This window comes from Chroicocephalus ridibundus, chromosome 3 (assembly GCF_963924245.1).
Source record: "Chroicocephalus ridibundus chromosome 3, bChrRid1.1, whole genome shotgun sequence".
NCBI lineage: Eukaryota > Metazoa > Chordata > Aves > Charadriiformes > Laridae > Chroicocephalus > Chroicocephalus ridibundus.
In genome coordinates, this window is record NC_086286.1 from 11,696,850 (window position 1) to 11,716,751 (window position 19,902).

Below are 19,902 nucleotides of genomic sequence, written 5' to 3' on the forward strand. Positions count from 1 at the left end.
TCTTCTATGTCTCTTCAGGTGCCTGTGTGCAGCTGAACAGTGGCAAAACTGGCAGTTGTGCTAGACAAGGGGGCTTAGAAGATGCCATGACAGGGTCTGTGAATGGGCATTTTTTCCCCATCAGGACAAGAGCTAGAGCAGGAACACGTCAAGGATGCGTGGCTTGGGTCAAGACTCCACTGCCTCTCACTGAGAGGCCCTTTATTCTGCCACTAATCCTGCCTTGATTTTCCAGCAGTGTTTTTGGGTGTCAGATGTGGCTGCGGGATCCCAACGGGGTCTCACCAGTGCTTTATATAACTGCTCTTTGCATGTTTGCACAGACATACGTGGCCCTGCTTACCTTCAGCAGTCAACTCCTCCCATACATGGAGGAGGCAGGTGCCGATCAGGGGCTGGGCCCGTCCTCACACGGACACGATAGTGATCGACATGAGGCAGGAAGGCCTCACATACCTCCCTGACCAGAGACCCCCACTTTGACAATGCAGTTAATGCTCCCTGGGAGCAGCAGGCTACAGTCTCTCATCTCTTAGTGGGAAACGACACCTCTGCTGCTTCCTGGGGCCTGGTGCCAGCAGATGGAGTCTGGCACATCTGCCAGGGCATCCAACAAAGCTCTGACCAGTGTGGTCACTGGGAGCCAGGACCAAGCAGTGAGGGCACAAGGTACAGTCCGTTAACCAGCCTTTCTGGGACTGCTCAGGGCATCGTGCTTTGAGGATCCAGCAATGCTGGTGTGTGGCACATGATGGAGGAGACACATGAGACACAGTCTCCCTGAAGGAAGCTGGGGAAGAGGAGGGCACAGCTGGTGGCAGTTTCCCTAGGACACCCAGCCATGGTTGGGAGAATCCCCTGGAACCCTGCTTACAGCTCCCCCCGTGCATCCAGCTCCTGTCACACCTACTCACCTGCCCCTGCCACTCAGCGACATTCACCAGCACAATGCTCTCAGGGAGCTGCTCGTCTGAGACCAGGATCTGGTTCAGCTGATCGTAAACAGACTTTCGGGGCACCTATGAGAGCATCACCACGAAGGTTAACCCCAGCCAGCTGCCTTGGCCGCTCTGCCCATGGCTGAAGGCCCAGCAGGGCTCTCAAGTGAGAAGCCTCCAGGTAAGGTGGCTTCCAGGGTCTCACCTGGGTGCTGTGCCATGAGTCTGGAGAGCTCTCACTGTCCAGACTGCTGGCGCGACCACCCTGTCCCTTTGAGCTCTGCCGATCCTTCACAGAGGTGCTGCGGGGACGCCACAACTGCTTGCTCTCTGCCTTGCTGCGAGCGAGAAGCAGGAGAGGGACTGCTTGTTGAGGAAATCCCAGCTCCACCAATCCCCACTCACTCCAGGGAGCCAGGGTCAGCCCTCTCAGCCCTGGCATGGGGCATGGACCCAACTTACCTGGGGGACACGGCACTGGGGAGCTCGGCTTTGGTCCCGGGACCCAGCTGGGCCAGTCTGTCCACACTACCCTCCCTCGTAGCAGCCTCTGCGGGGGCCAGCCGTGAACATGGCTCCTCTGCGGCCAGCTCCTGAGGGCCACACACAGTTACTTCGCACACACCGCTCTCCCTGCCCTACACTCCCTGCACCCATGGATGCCGCCATCCAGCACAGGCCTGGTGTCCTTGCTGGAGAGCCAAGGCTGCAGGGCCTCAAGTGGGCTGGGCTGCATCTCCTGCAGACCCTAACCCTCATTCCACTCTTGCTGCTCCCCAGCCCAATCTACTTGTCCCCCCAGCCCTGCTCCCAGGCTGGTGGGCACCCCTGGTTCCCCAGAACGCACAGTGGGGCCTGAGGGAGCTCCAGCCCCACTCCACATCCCGTAGCCTGGACTCACCACTGCAGGGACCTCCACTCCTGGCTCTTCCTGTGGTCGCAGCGCTCCTGGTTTCCGCTTGTCTGCCTCGCCCTGGGGGACAAGGAGCAGGGTCAGAGAAGGATGGAGCACCCCAAGCGGGGCGGTTGCCAGTGACCCGTACCTGGCCTCACAGAACACACACTCCCACAGGGGAGCCTGGCATCCCCCTGGGACTGGCCCCAGAGGATGCCCCCCATCGCTACCTGTCTGCCTGCACTGGGAAAAAGAAGAGGAAAGAAGGGAAGGAGCAGCCCCAGGCAGGTGCTGCCAGGAGCTGTGGTCTCAGAGGGAGCTGGAGGCACTGTGGGGATGCTGGGCTGGCTGGGGAGGGAAGGGGGCAAGAGGTGGTGATGGTGGTGTAACTCACAGGGCTGCCCGACTCTTGATCCTGCCCTTTCTGGCTGTGCAGACTGCCGATCTCAGTCTGGGAACCAGAATGAGAGACTCCCTCAAAGAAACGCCTGCAGAGAAACAGACAGACGAACGGACGGACGGACAGACAGACAGACAGACGGGAGAGAAAAAGGCAGGAATAAGAGAGGAACAAAGTCACCATGATCCCAGCACACCCCCGCCGGCCTGTCCCAAGCACAGAGCACTGCGGAGGGGTCACCAGTGTGACACAGGGCCAGACACCCAAGTGTCTGAGCGACTCCCAGCCTAAGAGCAGACCTGCCAGCAGGCTGCCAGCCCCACACACCATGGTCTGCTGCAACAATGCTAGGTGCAGGGACAGGATGGGGCCACCCCCAGATCAACAGGGCAAAACCTGTGACCCCAGTGAGTTGGAGGCAGAGTCCCTGTCGCCCAGCCAGCAGCGATTTCTCTCTCAGGTAATCCCCTACCACTGCAGTGCGGGGTGAGGAACCGCAACTTTGCCCCATCTCACTGGTGCATGGTCTCTGTCAACACCACAACTCCAATGTGCTGCTGAACCTCTCTGCCCCCTCTGCACCACCACGGCTTCCTAAGATTTCTGCTGCCTTGCCTTCCGCTCCCCTTTTTCCAGGGAGGGCTCCTTGCCTCTGACTGCTGTTACCGCACACTTCCAGCAGCAGCTTCCACCTTCCCTTTCTGCTTTCCCATTTCGCAAAGCTCTGAAGACCACAGTATCGCACACAGAACCACACCTCAGGTAGCACAGCAGCACAGCAATGTCCTGTTTTGTTCCCCAGCATTTAAATTTGCCTTTTTTTAGGTCTCTGAGCTGATGCTTTGGTAGAGCTGCACAGTGCAACACCAAGGTCCTGTTCCCAAGTCACAATGGTCAACACAGGAACTCCCTTGGGGCAGCAGGACTGTCTCTGCCACCACAGTGGGAACTTCCAGTTCTGTTTCCCCCTTTTTCACCCATTGTTTATTTGCCAAGGACCGTCTCCACATCCTGTGGGCTGCCCAAAGACCAGTCTTTAGGAAACAAGCAGGCTCTATCACTGGATCTCACCTGTCAGCTTTCCCAGGACCCTTGCAGCAACTGCAGCCCATCTGCAATGTGTGACTTTCCTGCAGGAGATCTGAGCCAGCTTCCCTCTAAACTGTACAGATGTATCTGCTCACTAACTCCCAGAAAAAGTTCCTCCTGATTTGCCTGGTGTGCAGATGGGGATACCAGGCTGAAGGTTTCCAGGCCTGGCCACAGAGGTATAGCATACAGAGAGTTATTTTGTTAGGACTCTGCCAGAGTTTCCATTGTTTTCAGGACACCTAGACCTCTGAACATCCTGGCTTTTACTTTTCTTTTAACACGTTTTCCTATTTGTATGCAGCACGCTGTGCTGCCAGGCACAACAGTGTTTGTCAGGTTTGTTGCTTTTACTGCTCCTACAAGTACATTTCATCTCAGTAAATGATGGTCCCCGCCACAGCGCAGCTCTTCAGCAGCGGTGTTTATATACTAGGTGGGAAAAGTCAAGGCTCAATTTTCCTCTCACTGGCTCTGTGACCAGCTGCTTCACGACATGTTCATTTACCAAAGCTACAGGTTTAGAGTCGGCATTGTGCCCTGGTGGGACATTTTCTCCAGGTCACACAGGGATAAATGATGTCTCCTGTTATTGACATATTTCTACTCTCTCCACCCCTACAATCTCTGCTACAGGATCTCACGCATTGTGACCACGCTGTCATTACTTTACACTTGCCTTTTCTCAGTCAGCAATTTCAATCCATACAGAGTATGCTAATAACTTAAGAGTCATAGCAGAGAAATATTCAAGTTTTCTAATAATCCAGCCCGCAATGAGCATCTCTCCCATACTCCTCTGTACTGGCTCAGTAATTCCACCAGAAAGTGACATACCACTGTCACCTCAAAAAAGTATCCTCATCCCCTCCTTTTTCTTAGCCATTGGATGTGGCTAGATTGTATACACTTGGTCTGGTTTTCAACACCCCATTTAAATGGGGCTGTCTCCCCTTTCCCCATGGAAGCTGTGTCTGTTTCTGCCCTCTCTCACTTGCAATTCAGAAGCTTTCATCCCTGGTGTGTCACACCGAGCACAGAGCTCTTCTGCAATTCTCGGTTTTCTCTGTTCCACAGTTTAAAGGCTCTCCTATAGGCATGATTGAGTCTGAGTCTCAGCAGGTTGAGATTTAGGTAAATCCCCTCCCTTCTGCACAGCCTCCTTCTGTTTTCACTGAATTAGCCCCCTCTCCCCCACCCATTTTCCCAGTCACCTATGGAGATATCTGCTCCTTCACATCTGATCTTCAATGAAAGGTTCTGACTGTTGAGGTCTTACCTAACAGCCTCAGTTCTAGCTCCAGTTTTGCCCCTGTGCAGGAGCAGCCCACAGCTGCATGGCCTCCCTGCCCAACCAAAAGGATGGCAATCTGCTCCCAACACCACTGTCCCAACCCAGGGCACCAGCCACTGCTCACCCTTTAAGGACTACCTCAGTCCCCTTGCTCCACAGAGACTGTCACAGCGTCTAGCAAGGCTGTCTATGGCAATAAATAAATCCAACGTGAAGATCACAACTCGAATTTACAGGCTGGTCTGGAAGGTCATCACCAGCTGAGAAGGCTATGCAAGGCCTTGGAACCATGCAGTCTACATTAAAGACCTTGGCAGTCAGCTCCCACATCTCCTTAGAAAAAGTACAGACCCAGTAGCGTGAATTCAAGGGGATACACACTCAGAACTGCCAGGAACTGAGGCACTAGAGAGTGAACCAAGCTAGGGACACTTTGAACAAGCTGAAAAACAGCCCAGAGCCCAATAGGCTGTCCTACCAGAGACAGCAGCTAACACCCAAAGAAGACTGTAGCGGCAGGTACAAGCGCAAACCAGCACTTAACTCTGGGATGCTCTTCCAGCGACCAGATGTTTGCAAGCAGGCACTTGCAGAACCAGGGCAGGGTCTTGTCTTTCTTTTTTTTTTTTTTTTTTACAGTTTACATATTTTTACTTATTTTACATACGTAAACCATTATCTGACCACAAAAAGACCTTGCTTTTTCTCCCACAGCACCTTTGTTTCCTTTGACGAGAGACCATGTCAAACTCCTTTTGGAGTCTAAGCAGACCACCTAAGCAGCTCTCCCTTGCCCACGTGCCTGCTGCCTCCTTCACAACCACCTGTAGGTTTATGGAAAACATGACTTCTGTCATGTTCCTGTTTCTTCCCCAGTGCCCCACGGGTTCCGGAATCCAGCAGATTTAGTTTCAAACAGTTTGCCTGTGGCAGACCAAGTCTGCTACCCCTGCTAAGTACCTTCACAGAGATTCCAACTAATCCAAATTATATTTAAATACCGAACTATAGAAACAATAATGACAACTAAGCTTGGCTTGGCTAGAAGACACCCCGTGCACTGTGAAGCAGCCAAGTAGAAAAACAATAAAAGGCAACTTTCTCACAAAAGAACAGCATGGAAACAGAACAGCCATGAGCAGAGAGGCCGGGTGAATGCAGATCACGTGGGAGAAAAGCCTGGTTTCACTGCATGGTTCGCTGGAGACCTCTGTGCCAAGTCAGCAGTGCTTGGCGGAGCAAGTCAAGCTACCGGGTGCCTGGGGAATGGGGTGAGGAACATCGCTGATGGTTGCTAGTCACATGTCTCCACAAAGGGTGGGAATGCAGCATGCAGATCTCACAGGGACATAAGGACTGGCCCAAGCAGTCACAAAGTGCTCAAAAGGCAGGCATGCTTCAGTGTGGAGAGCCCTGATAAGGCCAGGACTGTCAGCAGAAAGGTATGGGAGCTGGGGGCTTAGAGCAAGTAGGTACTCCTCCAGCAGATCAGTAAGAGTCAGATGCTGGGCTGGCAGGAAATTAAATGAGACTAAATGCGAAGAAAGCCAGGTTTAATGGGCAGTTTAAGCTCATTAAACAGATACGCAAGTGAGGAGGTCAGTGGTACCAACAGAAGATGGCGGCGGGAGTGGAGACAAGACAATGCCTGCATTAGCCTAAGCAACAGAAGAGGGTCAGAGGGCATTTTTTCTGGTCTCATAGACTGTGCTGTTGGCTTGAGACTCCCTGCAACCCTTACCTCAGGGTGGGCTTGGGTGTGCTGTGCACACTCTCATTGTCCTCAATCTCTGGGCCGCTGTCACTGTTGTTGCATTCTTCCAGGCTGTCATAGAGCAAGCCCAGGTCTTCCTCCACCTCCTGGGTCTGGTCTACAGGGTCAGAGTCCAGGACCTGTGGGACCAAGCCCAGAGGGCAATGAAGAGATATGGAGTCACCTGCATCCCTGGTCAGGCACGTACAAACTCCCTCCCAGCCACAAGGCACACCACGACACTGTTCCCAGCTCAGGAAGCCAAATCTAGGCTGTGGAAGAAGACAGTGACGCTGTCATTGGGCCAAAGGAGGGTGCCATGAGCATGACATCTGAAGGAGTCTCGGACACCCATCATACTTACTGGGAGTTAAAGACACCTGGGAGGACCTCCACTGGCTGTGCTGCACACTCAGTGCAGGCTCCCAGGCAAGGTCAGCTACCCCCAGGCTAACGTTAGCCTGCTCTCAGTCACGGACAGGATTACCCTTGCAATGCCAGCTCCTGGGACAGAGCCAGACTTCTGCCCCTGGCCCCTCTCCCCAATAGGAAGGTGTGTTTGCTTTGAGCATGAGTCTCAGAGCTGACTTCTTGAGGCAGAAGGCTTTGGAAAAAGCCAAGGCCCAGCCTGTGCCACATCTCACACCACCTTTGACAACACCCCTGAGCACCTGCAGCTCATGCCTTGTGCTCCCAGTGAGTGGGAACCAGCACTCTGACACCTACACATCCACAGGAGACACTGCCAGGTGGGGCAGCCTTCCCACTTCTTACCTCCTCCGTCACTTTAAACCTCTTCAGCAAAGCCACAAATTTCTGCTTGAAGTTTGGTTGCTAAAACAAAACAAGGGAAGAAAAAACATCAGCAAAACTATCAAACCACATTCACAGATGACTAAGGTACAGGCCACAGTCATTCTCTTTAACATGCCATCAGCTCCTTTCTGGGTCCACAGGCCCAAGGTCAGCTATCATCTGCCTTGCTCTTTATATTTGCTGTAGGCTTTGGACTAAATCTGGACTCTGCAAGAAGCCACTGTATCTGGGAATGAGGGAGGGTGCAAGGACTCAGACTATGTCTGCTACAGGCTGGAATAGCACTTTCTCTTATCTAAATCCCCTTTCTCCCCAGACCATATGGCTGAGGAATGCTGCCTTCAAGCAAGAAAAGATAGGGAACAAACTCAGGAAGAAGGTACTCAGGGACCTGCAGGGCTGAAGCAGCTGGGGACAAGGAGATGCCTGGAGAACAGGGGGCTGGCAGTGCAGCTCCCCTCTTCTGCTGACAGGCAGAGGAGCTGCTAATGGTTCACTCTTCCTTGTGCCAAACTTCCCCTTCCTCAGGGAGGGAAAGAGAAGAGACTATGTCACAGCAGCAAGTCAAAACTGTGCTGCACACAGATCATCACTGACACAAAGCCAAGCTAAACACAGTACAGACCATGAGCTGGGCTATAGCTCTGAGCAGCAAGCTAACTCATTAATGGCATGAGGTTTGCCCCTTCTCCTCTCTCCCCTGCTCTGCACTAGTGCCGGCAACCCCCTCAAGGCCCCCTCACTCCCTTCAGGGAGGGGAGGAAGTGAATCCCTTTCATCTCGTTGTAAATGCTGATGTTACTCTGGTCATTGATGTGGTTCGGATCATTTTCCTCCTAGCCTTCTTGGTTTTCCTCAAGTCATCCTCTTCATCAAACAGATCCTGCAGGCAAAAGGTCACAGCACATCAGAGTAACTCAGAGTGCAGGGAGCAGCATCTCCTATAAGTTCCCCTGCTCCATGCTTGCCCCCCATTTTGAAAAGTGAAAAGCTTTAGTCCACTCTGCTCCCAGAGTCTTGCTTCTCACACCTCTCTCTATGTAGCTCCTTCTCCCTCCTTAGCACTGGCCCCCAGTAGACCTTCTTCCCCAGCACTTTTGCCCCCAGCCACCTCCAGATGGACATGTACCAGCAAGATTCAGAGGAGAGTCAGCAGCTTTCTGCAACAGTCCTTGTTACAACCTAAAACTTTTCTCTGTACTCACCAGCGCCCCCGTGGCCCATGTGTTTTTCTCCTGCTCTCCCCTCTCCAAGGTTAGCTCAGGGGGAGCAGCACCTGAGCTCACAAAAAGTGAGCAGCCTCAAAAACACACACAGTTCCCAGGGACATGGGGCCCTGACGTGTTAAGCCAGCACAATGGGACAGGTAACGTGGAGGACCCTGAACAGGGGTTTGTCCCTGTGCTTGATCAGCACACTACCACAAGTCTTTTTTGGCCTCGACTGTAGGCACCAGAAAAGGAGGACAGTAAACAGCAGCGGCACAGCTGAAAGGGCTGCATGAGTCTGCCACCTTTGACCATTTTCAGACCCAGACTGTACTTCTTCCTAAAAACCTAAAAAACTCTGTCCTCTCTCAGAGAGAGGGCAGCCTCTGGCCTGTTATCACAGGGAGGCAAGAGGGAATTGTGGTGCCAGATGGAGGGGACTCTGCAGGGGTTTTATGCTGCAGACCAGACAGCTCCAAGGATAGATGGGTGAGACCTATGGCTCTCCAAAGTCCCTTGCCGCACCATGGACTTGACAGTAGCCCACAGTTCTTCTCTCCCCTCCGAAACCATGACAAATGCTTACAAGGGAGATGACAGGGCTCAGGGTGACCAAGACCCTCAACCCCTGACTCTTGTCCCAGAAATGGGACCAGGACATAAGCCACCTTGACAGGCCTCCCTTACCTGACCCTGCACAGCATCATCACTGGCTTCCTGCTCTGAGGAGAAGCTGTCATCTTCTTCTTCAGAGTAGTTATCAATGTCTGGGGAGCGATCTGAAAGCAGACAGTGCAGATACCAGAGTAAGCATGACGCCTGTTATGGCTCCAGTGAAGTGACTGGTATTGCTGGCAGGCGCCTGGGGACACACTCCGTTACCCACGTACTGTCCCAAATGCTTGCCTTCAGGTCTGTGATGAGCACTAACGCACCTGAAGCTTTTATTTTAGGACCTGAGGGGACACTCCCATCCTCATGGTCAATGGGCTGACTGGACAAAGAGTAGATGCTGATTTCAGCCACTCGGATGTTCACGTCCTTCATGTTGCTGTGGAGGCCTAGAAGCTGTCCTCCATCCGTCGGGTGCTGCATTACCTAGACAGACAGACAAGGCCCCTGCCAGGGTGACACAATGGCAGCCAGCAGCCCACCCCTTCTGTCTTATAGCTAGCCAACAAGCCAGAGCACTCACAGCACTGAGCACCTGCCAGCGGGCCCAACTCCCTTCCCAGCACTGGCACAGGGAGGCCATGCAAAGCTCCCCTCGGTTCCCAGCACCCTGTACCTCAGCCATGTTAATGATGCCCACTGCAAGGGTCTTGTAGCCCAGGATCGTGCGGTTCTTGTATCTCTTCCTCCGCTGCAGCATGATCTGTAGTTTGTTGCCATCTCTCTTGAGGAAGTGTGGGTACTGGGGAAGGGAAGCATGGGGAAGATGGCAGCATGAGGGTAGGGCTCAGCGTGACACACAGGTAGGAAACTCTTCCTCAGTGCTGATGTACAGCAGGATCTGACCTGCTGAGCTTTGAGGTGCCCCTCAAAAGCCACCTGCACTCTGTATCGTCCTCCAAATCCCCATGCCCAGCAAAACAACCCGTGGAGCAATGGAGCAGCTGGTCAGCAGCAGGAATCTGTGCTGTTATGATCTGAGCATGGGCAACCACAGGAGGACCCTCCTCAGAGGCAGCTGCCTTCACACTGAGCCCTCAAAGCCGTGCTTGACGAGAAATGCCAGGTGAGGGGAGCACCAGGGATCCCAGGGGACCGGGCAATGCAAGGTACCTGCAGTGAGAAGGTCAGCTCCAGCTCGGTCTCCATCAGGCCACCAGGCGGGAGGACGTATTCATTTGATCTCAGGACTCGCTTTGAACCCTACAACAAGATTGGTACATGCATATAACTAACTGGAGCATCTTGGCCACAGATTTCCACTGCACCATGCACACAGGTCAAAGGCGTTCACAGTCCACAAGGAAAGAGCCGGTGCCTTGACTCTGTTCTGTTACACCTCACAGAGCCCCCTTACATACACCAATCAATGCTTCGCAAAAGCCTGCAGTTTCTCCTGAGCTGCCAAAGGCCCCTTCTCCTTGCCCACCTGCCAGGAAGCACTTGCTCTTCCCAAGCCCGCTCTGCTTAATCTGGCTCCTTGCACCTGGAGTCCATCGGATGCTGTGGAGGGGAACACTGCTAGAGCCGGAGGGAGCCATGTATGCAGCACCAGCAGGGGAAGGAAAGGGTCTCAACACACTGCCTAGCCAGGAAAGGGACAGGTCCTGGAGCACATCTCTGCCCCCCAGCAGGCAGTCCCAGTGCAGATCCCTGTCCAAGCACAGCCTAGCTTGCCTCTCAGAAAACTCCTCCTAATCTTTTCCTTGGGCAACAGTCTTTATCTCACCACATATACAAATTTTTTTTTACCCCAGGAGGGCAGTAATAGAGGCACTCTAACCATGTGCCTGCTCTAACTCTTTACTTCTGTCCTACCTTTACTATCTGTTCTATCCTACCTTTACTATCTCTACTACTTGGCTGTTGACAGAGACACCGAATGACTTCAGGGATGAAAAATGCTCTCTGCATGTACCAGGCTCTCTTAGGCACAGGGTGGCACAACTCGCAGATGCCCCCAAAAGGCCCATGCCCACTAGCTGTGTCCCTGCAGGGCTGTGGGACCAGCTACAAGTATAAAATATCCCATGGTGGCTTCTCAGCCTCTCCTGCTTCCCTGTGAATGGGCCAGCAAGCTGAGACATTGATTTAGGGAAGCAACAGGATAGGCCAGTACAGCTGTTCTTGCAAATCAGTTATCATTGCTTTTGTGAGCACTTTTAATTTAAACTGTGGGCTAGTGAGCAGATGAGTCAAAGCTAACCTAACAGACACAGCAGTCCAAAGGAACTGGGCCCCACCTCAGGTTAGAAACTAGCACCTGGGGGCTATTACCTGCCTATCAGCAACAGGGAGTTAAGAACAGTCTGCGATTTCTAGTAAGGTCAACACAAACCTCATGAGGTTCAATACAGGCAAAAGCAAAGTCCTACCCTAGGACATCCAATAACTTTGCTGCCTGTGAAGAACCCCAAGCAGCAGAACAGGCTCTGCAGAAAGGGACAGGGGGCATCCTGGGGGACATCAATGTACCCCTACATCAGCAGCATGCCCTGTTGCAGCAATGACACCAATCTCAGCCTCAGCAAATGTGCAGGCAGAGAAAAGGGATTCCTCCCCTCTACTCAGCACTGGTGACACCACAACTGGATTCCAGAGTCAATTTGGGCTCCCCGGTACAAGACAGACATTGACAGACTGGAGCGAGTCCAGCAGAAGATATCAGGATGGTCAGGGGCTCAAGCACTGGATGTACAAGGAGAGGTCGAGTAGGCTGGGTTTGTTCAGCAGGAAAAAGAGAGGGTGAAGGGGTACTTTGCTGCTGCCTACAGACACTGAGCAGGAGGATGCAGAGAAGACAGAAGTGAACTCCTCTCAGCGGTGCACAGGGACAGAGTGAGAGGCAATGGGGATGAGCTGGAACATAGGAAATTACCATTAGATGTTGAGATTTATTTTTTTTTTCCTCTGTGAGTGCTGTCAAACCTTGGGACAGGACACAGAAAGACTGAGCATTCTCCATACCTTGAGAAATTCAAACCTGAACTGGACATGGCCTTGAGCACCTGATGTAGCTCAGCTGTTCTGCAATTTGAGTAATGTCAGGCAAGACCCATTTCTCAGCAGAACAGCTGAGTACCACCACCAGTACTACAGGAAAACTTAATATCAGACTGTTACAGTGAAGATCACAGATGACAAGGACTGTCAAGGAACTGAAAAGCAATAGGGTGACATTGTGGTCACAGATCTTCACTACCTAACAGACTGAAAACATACAGGAGCTTTCAGTACTATACCCAGGCGCATGATGCCCAGGTCTGGTTTGCGAGGTACAATCCTCAGTTTCAGGTATAAATCTGTCCTGATGGGTCTTGTTTAAAACACAGGGTTGAGGCCAGAAGAGCATACCAAACCTGGAAAAGGAGAGAGAACTAACGTAGATAGTATGGGAGACCAGGCCAAAGCAGACAACAAAGCACTACCCAGAATTCAAGCTAAAAGTGCATTTTGGGAGAGAACATACCATTAAATATCACCAGCAAATTTAGTTATTTAGGGATTGAGAGAACTGGGATTGCTCAGGCAGGAGTGGCAAATCCTACAAGTGGTTGCAAAAAGATTAGAAACAAAGCATGAGCGAGGTGTAGACAGAAAACTGAATGTACTGAATGCACAGGAAGGAGGAGCAAAAAATCCAAGTTCTTGCAGGGAGCAGGGCTGAGGCAGCAGGTAAGCCTGACAGAGGCAAATGAGCTGCTCAGCTGACCTATTTTGTAGCACACATTCTGGTCCGCTATGGAGGAGCTGCCAGCATCATCCCTCTACAGCAGCACCAAGGGTTGGACCTGAGTCACCAGCCACATCCTGCAAGCAGCTGCAGGAGGATCTGCACCCTTCCCACAGCACCTGTCACAGGAACTGAAAGTTGTGCGAGTGCTGGGGCTTGTTTTCGTCTTTCTTTGATTGCTTCCTCTATTCACAGCTCTGTTTCTGAATTATAGTAAGTCTATCTACCGAGAGGGAGCACACCATAATCAATTACGATGCTGAGACAGATATCTGCACCTTTACGGAGCAGAGCCAGGCGCATCTGAATGTCTTAATGCCATGCTGAACAATACACAGAAGAAAATGCCCTATGACATCTTGAGTCTATTAAAACAAATAATGAGGGATAAAGGTTTAAAAAGCGCTCAAGTGATATAAATCCCCTTTTTCACAGTAGTTCAGACTATCTCACTAGAAGCCACTGAACATTAAATATTCAAATCACCTCTGGGACATGGGTATGTTCTGTAGACACAGAAAGCTCCTTTAGTCCTTTGACAACCATCTTTTCAGGTGAAGGAGCAGATAACACAGCACATGCCACACTTGGAAGCTGTCTTTTAAGACCAGGAGGGCATGATCACTGTGAGAAGGAGATCAGATATTCTAGACAGGTTTACACTATCCTTTGGGTCATGTACATTCATTGAGCAGACTGTCTCCAGCGCTGGGGATGTTGCCTTGGTGTTAGCCCCACTCATGCAGGGTCAGAGCTTTGTTTCCATGCAATCTGCCTTTCAGAGCAGCAGCTTCCTGACAGGAAAATTCCTTAACCCAACAGAGCTACTACTGAAATGAGAGAAAATACAGCTCCCCTTTCAACTAGTCCCCGGCTGCCCCCTTGGGAACTTGCAGGTCCTCCACAAATCACATGCATCAGCTGTTTCCATCTAAAAGATGGAGATGACAACGCTCACTGGGCAGCCTTCAAACAGCTTCTTGCTAGCGTGACTCATCTGTTACCTAGGAGAGGAGCAGGAGGGATGGATCCATCTGAGGCCATTCTGTAGGCAGGCTGCGCTGAACCTGCCTACAGCTTCCATCTGCCTTCCAGGAAGGCTCAGCAGTCCCCAACCCTGCCAAGGCGGCTGGTCAGGCAGGTGGAAGCAGCCTGGGGAAGTACACAAACCCACCCCACTCCCACAATGAGTTTCAAGCCACAGGGTAATGTGGGCAGAAGCATTCTCCTCCAGTTTCCTTCAGCTTTTCAGAGAGCCTACACCAGCACGCAGCCATGGGTAAGTGGCCACGCAGAGAGGAGACGACCATGTTTAAATTAAGACCCTGAATGCAGCGCCTCCATGCCCTGGCAGGGAAAGGAGCCCTGCAGTGAAGAGTCCCTGCAGCCTCAAACAGTCACTGTTGAGGCCTGTTAATTTCTTTTGCCAACAGCGTGCAAGGTTGGCCTGTGGCAGGATGGGGGTGATCTGTTTGAAAGAGCCGGAGTCCCACTGTGCAACCTCTTCCACAGTCTCACATTTGCAGTGCAAGAGAGAGGGGGCAGCTGAGGACATATATGCTCAGCACATGGCAGCCCCAACACAAGAGGGGGCTGCACTGGAGCCCAAGGTTCCCCAATCCAGAGAATCACAGACAGCTTGGGCTGATGGTGCAGGACACAAAAGGAGTGAGGGACCAGCGCAGCCCTCCCAGACACACAGGACCCACAGCCCCCAGCTGGCTCCCAGTCCCCTAGTCCTGTGCTGCTGGCACCTGTGGCCCAGCCTTGATTGCTCCCGCATTTCTGCTCTCTCCTGTCTAGGTTGCTCCCTTGCTGAAGCCTGCCCCAAAGGGGCATGGGTTTAGGGGGTCTCAGGGCTGAAAGCCCAGTGCTTTCAGCTCTCCTGAATGGCACCACACACACAGTGATGGAAAGGCCAGCAAAGTGGGACACTGACCAAATAGCGTGTGGACCACAGCATCCTCCTGCTGTCCTCAGTCCAGTCCCCAGGTTTCACACATTTTGCTTTCAGTTCCTTTTGTGCAAGTGAATCGGGTCTGCCATGAAGGCAAACCCTGGCTCCCAGAGCTCCACTAATACTGCAGCTTCCAGCACTAATCCAGGATTTAGATCCTAATGTGTGCGGCACAAAGAGCTCTGTGGGAGCGCAAAGCTGCTGAGCTCCCGCCCCAGAGTGCTTTCAATGGGATCAGCAGCTTTTCTGCCAGATGACAAGAACGAAGGAAGGACACCAGGATCCCAGCTAGGTTAGGGGACTTGTGGCGAGGACAGCATACTCAGGAGGCATCCTGCTTCCATGCTGTCCTTTGGCAGGTGGAAAGGATGTGCCTGCACCCACAGCGACCCATGTCTTCACCACCAGCTGCAGAGAGGGAGGGAGGAGGATTGCACATACCAGGATGGTGGCAAATTCCCTCTCCCCTTGGTGACAAAGATCCTCTCCCCTCCCCTATGCCTGGTTCAGACTAGAGGCATCAGGCCTAGCAGGGATGCACAGAGAAAGGGAGGGGGCAGCAGAGGCAGCAGTGAGATCATACAGGGTGCAAATGTCAGCAGAAGTCATGCACAGAGCCGCTGATCCCTTACACCCTTCCCTTCCCACTCTTCACTCCCCAGGGAGGGGATCCGGATGGAGGGCAGTGCCAGAAACCACCCATTGCTGAACCTGTCTAAAGGGTCAGAAATGGTGGGATAGGGGATGCCAAACTCTGAAGAGCAGCTCAAGAGGAGAGCCATGGCTGAGGCAGGCAGGGAAAGCAAGATGCGCTTTGTCCCAGTGCAGAGGCCTAAACAAATTCATCACTGATATAAACCAGCACCAGGCAGCTTGCTGCTGTCCCTGGGGTGTCATTCCCACCTGCCTGAGAGCCAAAATCTCCCCAAGAGTGCTAACCGAGACAGAAGCAAGGGGCTGGCACTAGGCAAGGGACACGGAGACCAGCACTTCACAGAGGGCACAAGGATGGGCTTGCTGCCATCAGGCAGCAGCAAGGAGAGGAGCCTACCTGAATCTTCACAGCGATAAGCACAGAGCTCAGCTCTTTGTCCAGCTCTTTCAGGACCGTGAGTTTCTTCAGGCGCAGACTGCAGAGCCTGTAAGACAGAGAGAATGGGACACATTCAGGCACCACCATCCCTGGGGCGCTGCCACATGGTACCCAGTGCTCGGAAGGCAGCCTGGATGCTTGGCCCAGCCGCAGGCACAAGCTTGGCCGAGGAACACTGGCATTCACGCAGCACCCAGTCAGCCCATTGGGAAAAAAAGGAAAGAAGGAAAATTAACAGAGCTAAAGCAGGCTTAAGGGATTAGCATGCGACAGGAAGTCCAACAGCAGGCCATGTGGCAAAGAGATCCCTTCCCAAGTAGGGCTGTTGCCAGCTCTGCTTAAATCTACCTTGGCCACAGTGCTGTTTATAAATAAACCAAAGCACTTAAATCCACTCTTATCCTGGACTTAGTTAAGGCAAATGTTCCCATGCAGACATCAGAACTCAGCTCTTCTCTTGCACAGTACCACACAGAGCTGACTTGGGAAGCTGGGAGGCAGCAGCCCTGCGGGAAGCCTCATACAGCACAGCCACCCTGAGAACCTCAGATCCTGGGGACTCATCATGGTAAGAGGCACTTCCAGGAAAAAACCACGAAGAAGCCTGAGGCTGAGTGAGAAGAGATACTTTTGCTGCTCAAAGGATTAGTCAGTGCCTGTGAGACACCCAGCCACTCCGACCTCCTGCCTAGCAGCCTGCAGCAGGACTCCCACGGAGACTACTTGCGAGGAACTATGTGTCAGGGAGCACAGGGCAGACACGTTTTTACAAGCAACACCGGCACTCTCATTTTGCAAGCTAGCCTCTGTGCTCCACACTCAATGTCTGCATTGCTGCAGCCAGTGGTACCCAGGACTTTTGTGGATACCAGCATGCTGTATGCTGTACCTGAGATTTAGGCCACCCTTCCTGGGGAACAGATGGGCTACTACCAAATACCTTTCTGTCTGACACACTGTGCTCTCTGAGGGCCAAATCTGTTCCCCACTGCCTTTTTTTCCCTTTTCTTTTTTTTAGAAGGAAAAAAGCCTGCTCTCGCTATATAGTACAGCAACAGCGTAGAACAGTGCAGAGGTGGAACGATACTAGAAAGAGAAGGACGGACAGCCATACTGCAGGACAGGTTTAGGGCTTAGCAAGCACTCACTTCCTACCATGTCCCTGTCCTCCCTGCTAAAAGGATTTTAGCCTGTGCAGAAGGTTTGCTGGACTGTGACTGCAACCCTGCTGCTCTGTCCTTTGTGTTTGGATAGCAGGGCATGGTGGAGACCAGAAGTCAGGAAACTGGGAGTGCAGGCAAGCTCTGCCCGCCTCTTTGCCAGATGGCCTGGATTCCTGCAGCCAGAGCCCGGAGCTACAACCCCGAAGCCCTCGTACCCTTTGCACACCAGCACGGCAATCAGTGATCCCATCTCTGTTCACTCTTCCCCTCTGAGCCTCTGCACGTAAGAAGGGAGAAATCTTATCAACTTGGGCAGGCTTCTTGCTCCCCAGAAATACTAGGGCAAGGTTACGAGTGAGCTGCAGGGAGTGTGGCCAAAGGCAAGGAAGCCACCTCTAGGTCATGGAGGGCAGGACTGAGTGGTAGCCAGGAAGATGGGGTACAGCAACTACACCAGATATACTAAGGAAAAACTTGCAAAGAGACTAAGCTTAGCTAACATCACCACTAAGCAGTGCTAACTTTGACTGTCCCTAGACTCTAGACAAGTCACAGAAAGGAATGAGGCTTGAACGTGTAAGACAAGGACAGAACATCTACTTAAATTTTCCATACAGCCCTGACCTATTAGTGGTAGTTACATGCATAGAAAAGTTATCTTCAAAAGACTATAACTTCCATAAGGATATCCAGTCTTAATTTGAGGATATTGAAAGATTATAATTCTACCTGGCAGTTGTTCTCGCTGTAAAAACATGCTCTTTATCCAAACTAATCTACTCATTAGCTCTTCATGCTCCTCTCTGAGACACTCAAGGAGTCCCATCAGTACCTGGTATTTTTCCTCGGGGAAGATTACATGCATACTAATCAGCTCTGCCCACTTCAGCAGCTTTTTTATGTCCAATAAGACACTTTAAAGCTTCTTTCTTCTCTCTCTACCCCTCTCCAGTTTTCAAGATCTCCTTTACACAGTGAGAGAGGCTGTACTCTGCCCGTGGTCCCTCCCATATCACATGCAGGAAGGTGGTCACCCCCTTCCACCCTCTGCTCTTCTCCCCCTGCAGCACTCAAAGATCTCATTAGGTCAGGTATAGCTTGTACCCTGCAACTCCAACCCCTTCTCAAAACAGTGCTTTCTAAAAAACCACTACCCTTCCCACAGGCACTAGCACACATGTTCTGGAGTCTAAATGCACTTGTCTGCAGCACAAGAGTGCACAATTTTTAAAAGTCTGCTCCCTAGCAGCTTGGCTGTCCCTGATGACCCCCTTTTGATCTGTTATTTAACCAATCCTTGCATCACCCAGATTTGTGTCCACGCCAGGTGTTTAGTGCCAGTACTGGACAGCAGTGGGTCTCACACTAATCCCTGCAGATCTCTGTAGGACAGGATCGATCCACAGTGATCAGTATGCTATGCCTCTCTGAACACTTCAGCTAAATCCCACAGCAACTACCGTGGTCTTGCACAGAACTGAACACTGTGTAATCCCCCCAAGTCACCGAACACTTTGGTAGGTAAGTTATAAATCTGGGTCTACTTACTTATATAATTAAAAAGAATAAGTAGAAACCGCTCTTGAACTGTGGAACTACTGCAAGGACTCCCTTTGTATCGAATTGTGGTGAACATGACTGTAATGCTCTGATAGCAACAGTGACTGAAAGCAACAAGGAAAATGAGCTCCAACAGGACAATCTGACAGCCTCCTGGAACTCCAGTACTCCTGCATTTCACTACTGGTTGTTTACTGGTAAGAGGTACTCACCATTTCCTGGTATTATCTTCAAAAATGCTGCCTTCTTTCCATTACCAACCAGGATGGTCAGTCAGCCAAAAATCCCCTTTCCTGGTCATAGCTTTTTAAACATGCAATAAAACAAAGCAGCTCCTACTTTTCACTCATTCCATGCTGCTTCCTTATTCAACCTGTCGTCAAGCAGGAGCACACACCCCATCACCGCTGCTGGCTGAGGAGTTAACAAACAGGAATACACATACACATAGACACATTCACACACCCAGCACTGCCACCACCCCCAGCTAAGACGATGGTAACGAAAAGGAGCACACGCACATACAAACAGACGCATCCCAACAGCACCACCCCCGGCTAAGGAGCATGTGCACGTGTGCACTGACACATATGCACACAGACACACTCTCACTCACCTTAGCTAAGCAAGCACTGACTTTCGAAGTTGGGATTCTGAATTGCAAGCAATTACATCAAAATAAGACTGGAGGGAGGGAGGAAGAGAGAGAAAGAAGCAAACCCAGGAACTCACTGCGTTAACTGCCTGACCGCATTAAAACCTCACAGGTGAAAATTTTTAGAGTATGCAATTTTCTAGAGTATGTTCTCAGACACTGAAGTCATATTTTGAAAACACCCCAAAGCGTCATTCTAGGCACAGTTTTTCCTTTTTTTTCTGCTCCAGGTTGCAGCTTCCCAGCTGTTTCCCTCCTCTCCAGTTACATTTGGAGTTTCTGCTCTGAAGTCTGATGAAACACTTACAATGCTGTCACCAACCTGGGCTGTGAGTTCATCTTGAAAAGCAAAGCTCCTGGTAACACATGCATTTTGTGAAATTCAGTGCCAGCAGCAAAGCACTGGCTCCAGCTGTTGTTTACAAATTCATCCGACCTCCTGTCCCAACAGGTGACTGCTGCTCACTGATGACACGCACAGTGGCTGGTTTTACTGTTGCATTTCGAGGCCAATGTTTCAGTGACTGCCACACATCTCTAAAGCCCCTGATGCCTGAGGAATACAAAACAGAGGTACAGTTCCTAAGGCTGCTAGAGCAGGAAAGGAAACTGAATGAAAATACAACTGTGCACAGTAAGGAGGAGCAGGTTAGAGCCCATGCTTTGCCTGTAAGCC

General features: G+C 51.6%; 1 protein-coding gene across 2 annotated transcripts in view; it reads right to left on the reverse strand.

The window, feature by feature from the left end:
* The window catches only part of LOC134512556 (phosphofurin acidic cluster sorting protein 1-like), a 66,878-nt gene that overhangs the window by 4,284 nt on the left and 42,692 nt on the right, over positions 1 to 19,902 (reverse strand). For both annotated transcript variants that reach the window (XM_063327994.1, XM_063327993.1), the window contains exons 2-14: positions 15,807 to 15,894; positions 10,179 to 10,268; positions 9,682 to 9,807; positions 9,329 to 9,491; positions 9,081 to 9,172; positions 7,988 to 8,068; positions 7,144 to 7,203; positions 6,358 to 6,509; positions 2,228 to 2,321; positions 1,840 to 1,911; positions 1,401 to 1,531; positions 1,144 to 1,276; positions 915 to 1,019 (exon numbers count right to left, since the gene is read on the reverse strand). In XM_063327994.1, coding sequence (XP_063184064.1) covers positions 915 to 1,019; positions 1,144 to 1,276; positions 1,401 to 1,531; positions 1,840 to 1,911; positions 2,228 to 2,321; positions 6,358 to 6,509; positions 7,144 to 7,203; positions 7,988 to 8,068; positions 9,081 to 9,172; positions 9,329 to 9,491; positions 9,682 to 9,807; positions 10,179 to 10,268; positions 15,807 to 15,894 — 1,387 coding nt within the window. The remainder of the gene's footprint in view (positions 1 to 914; positions 1,020 to 1,143; positions 1,277 to 1,400; positions 1,532 to 1,839; positions 1,912 to 2,227; positions 2,322 to 6,357; positions 6,510 to 7,143; positions 7,204 to 7,987; positions 8,069 to 9,080; positions 9,173 to 9,328; positions 9,492 to 9,681; positions 9,808 to 10,178; positions 10,269 to 15,806; positions 15,895 to 19,902) is intronic.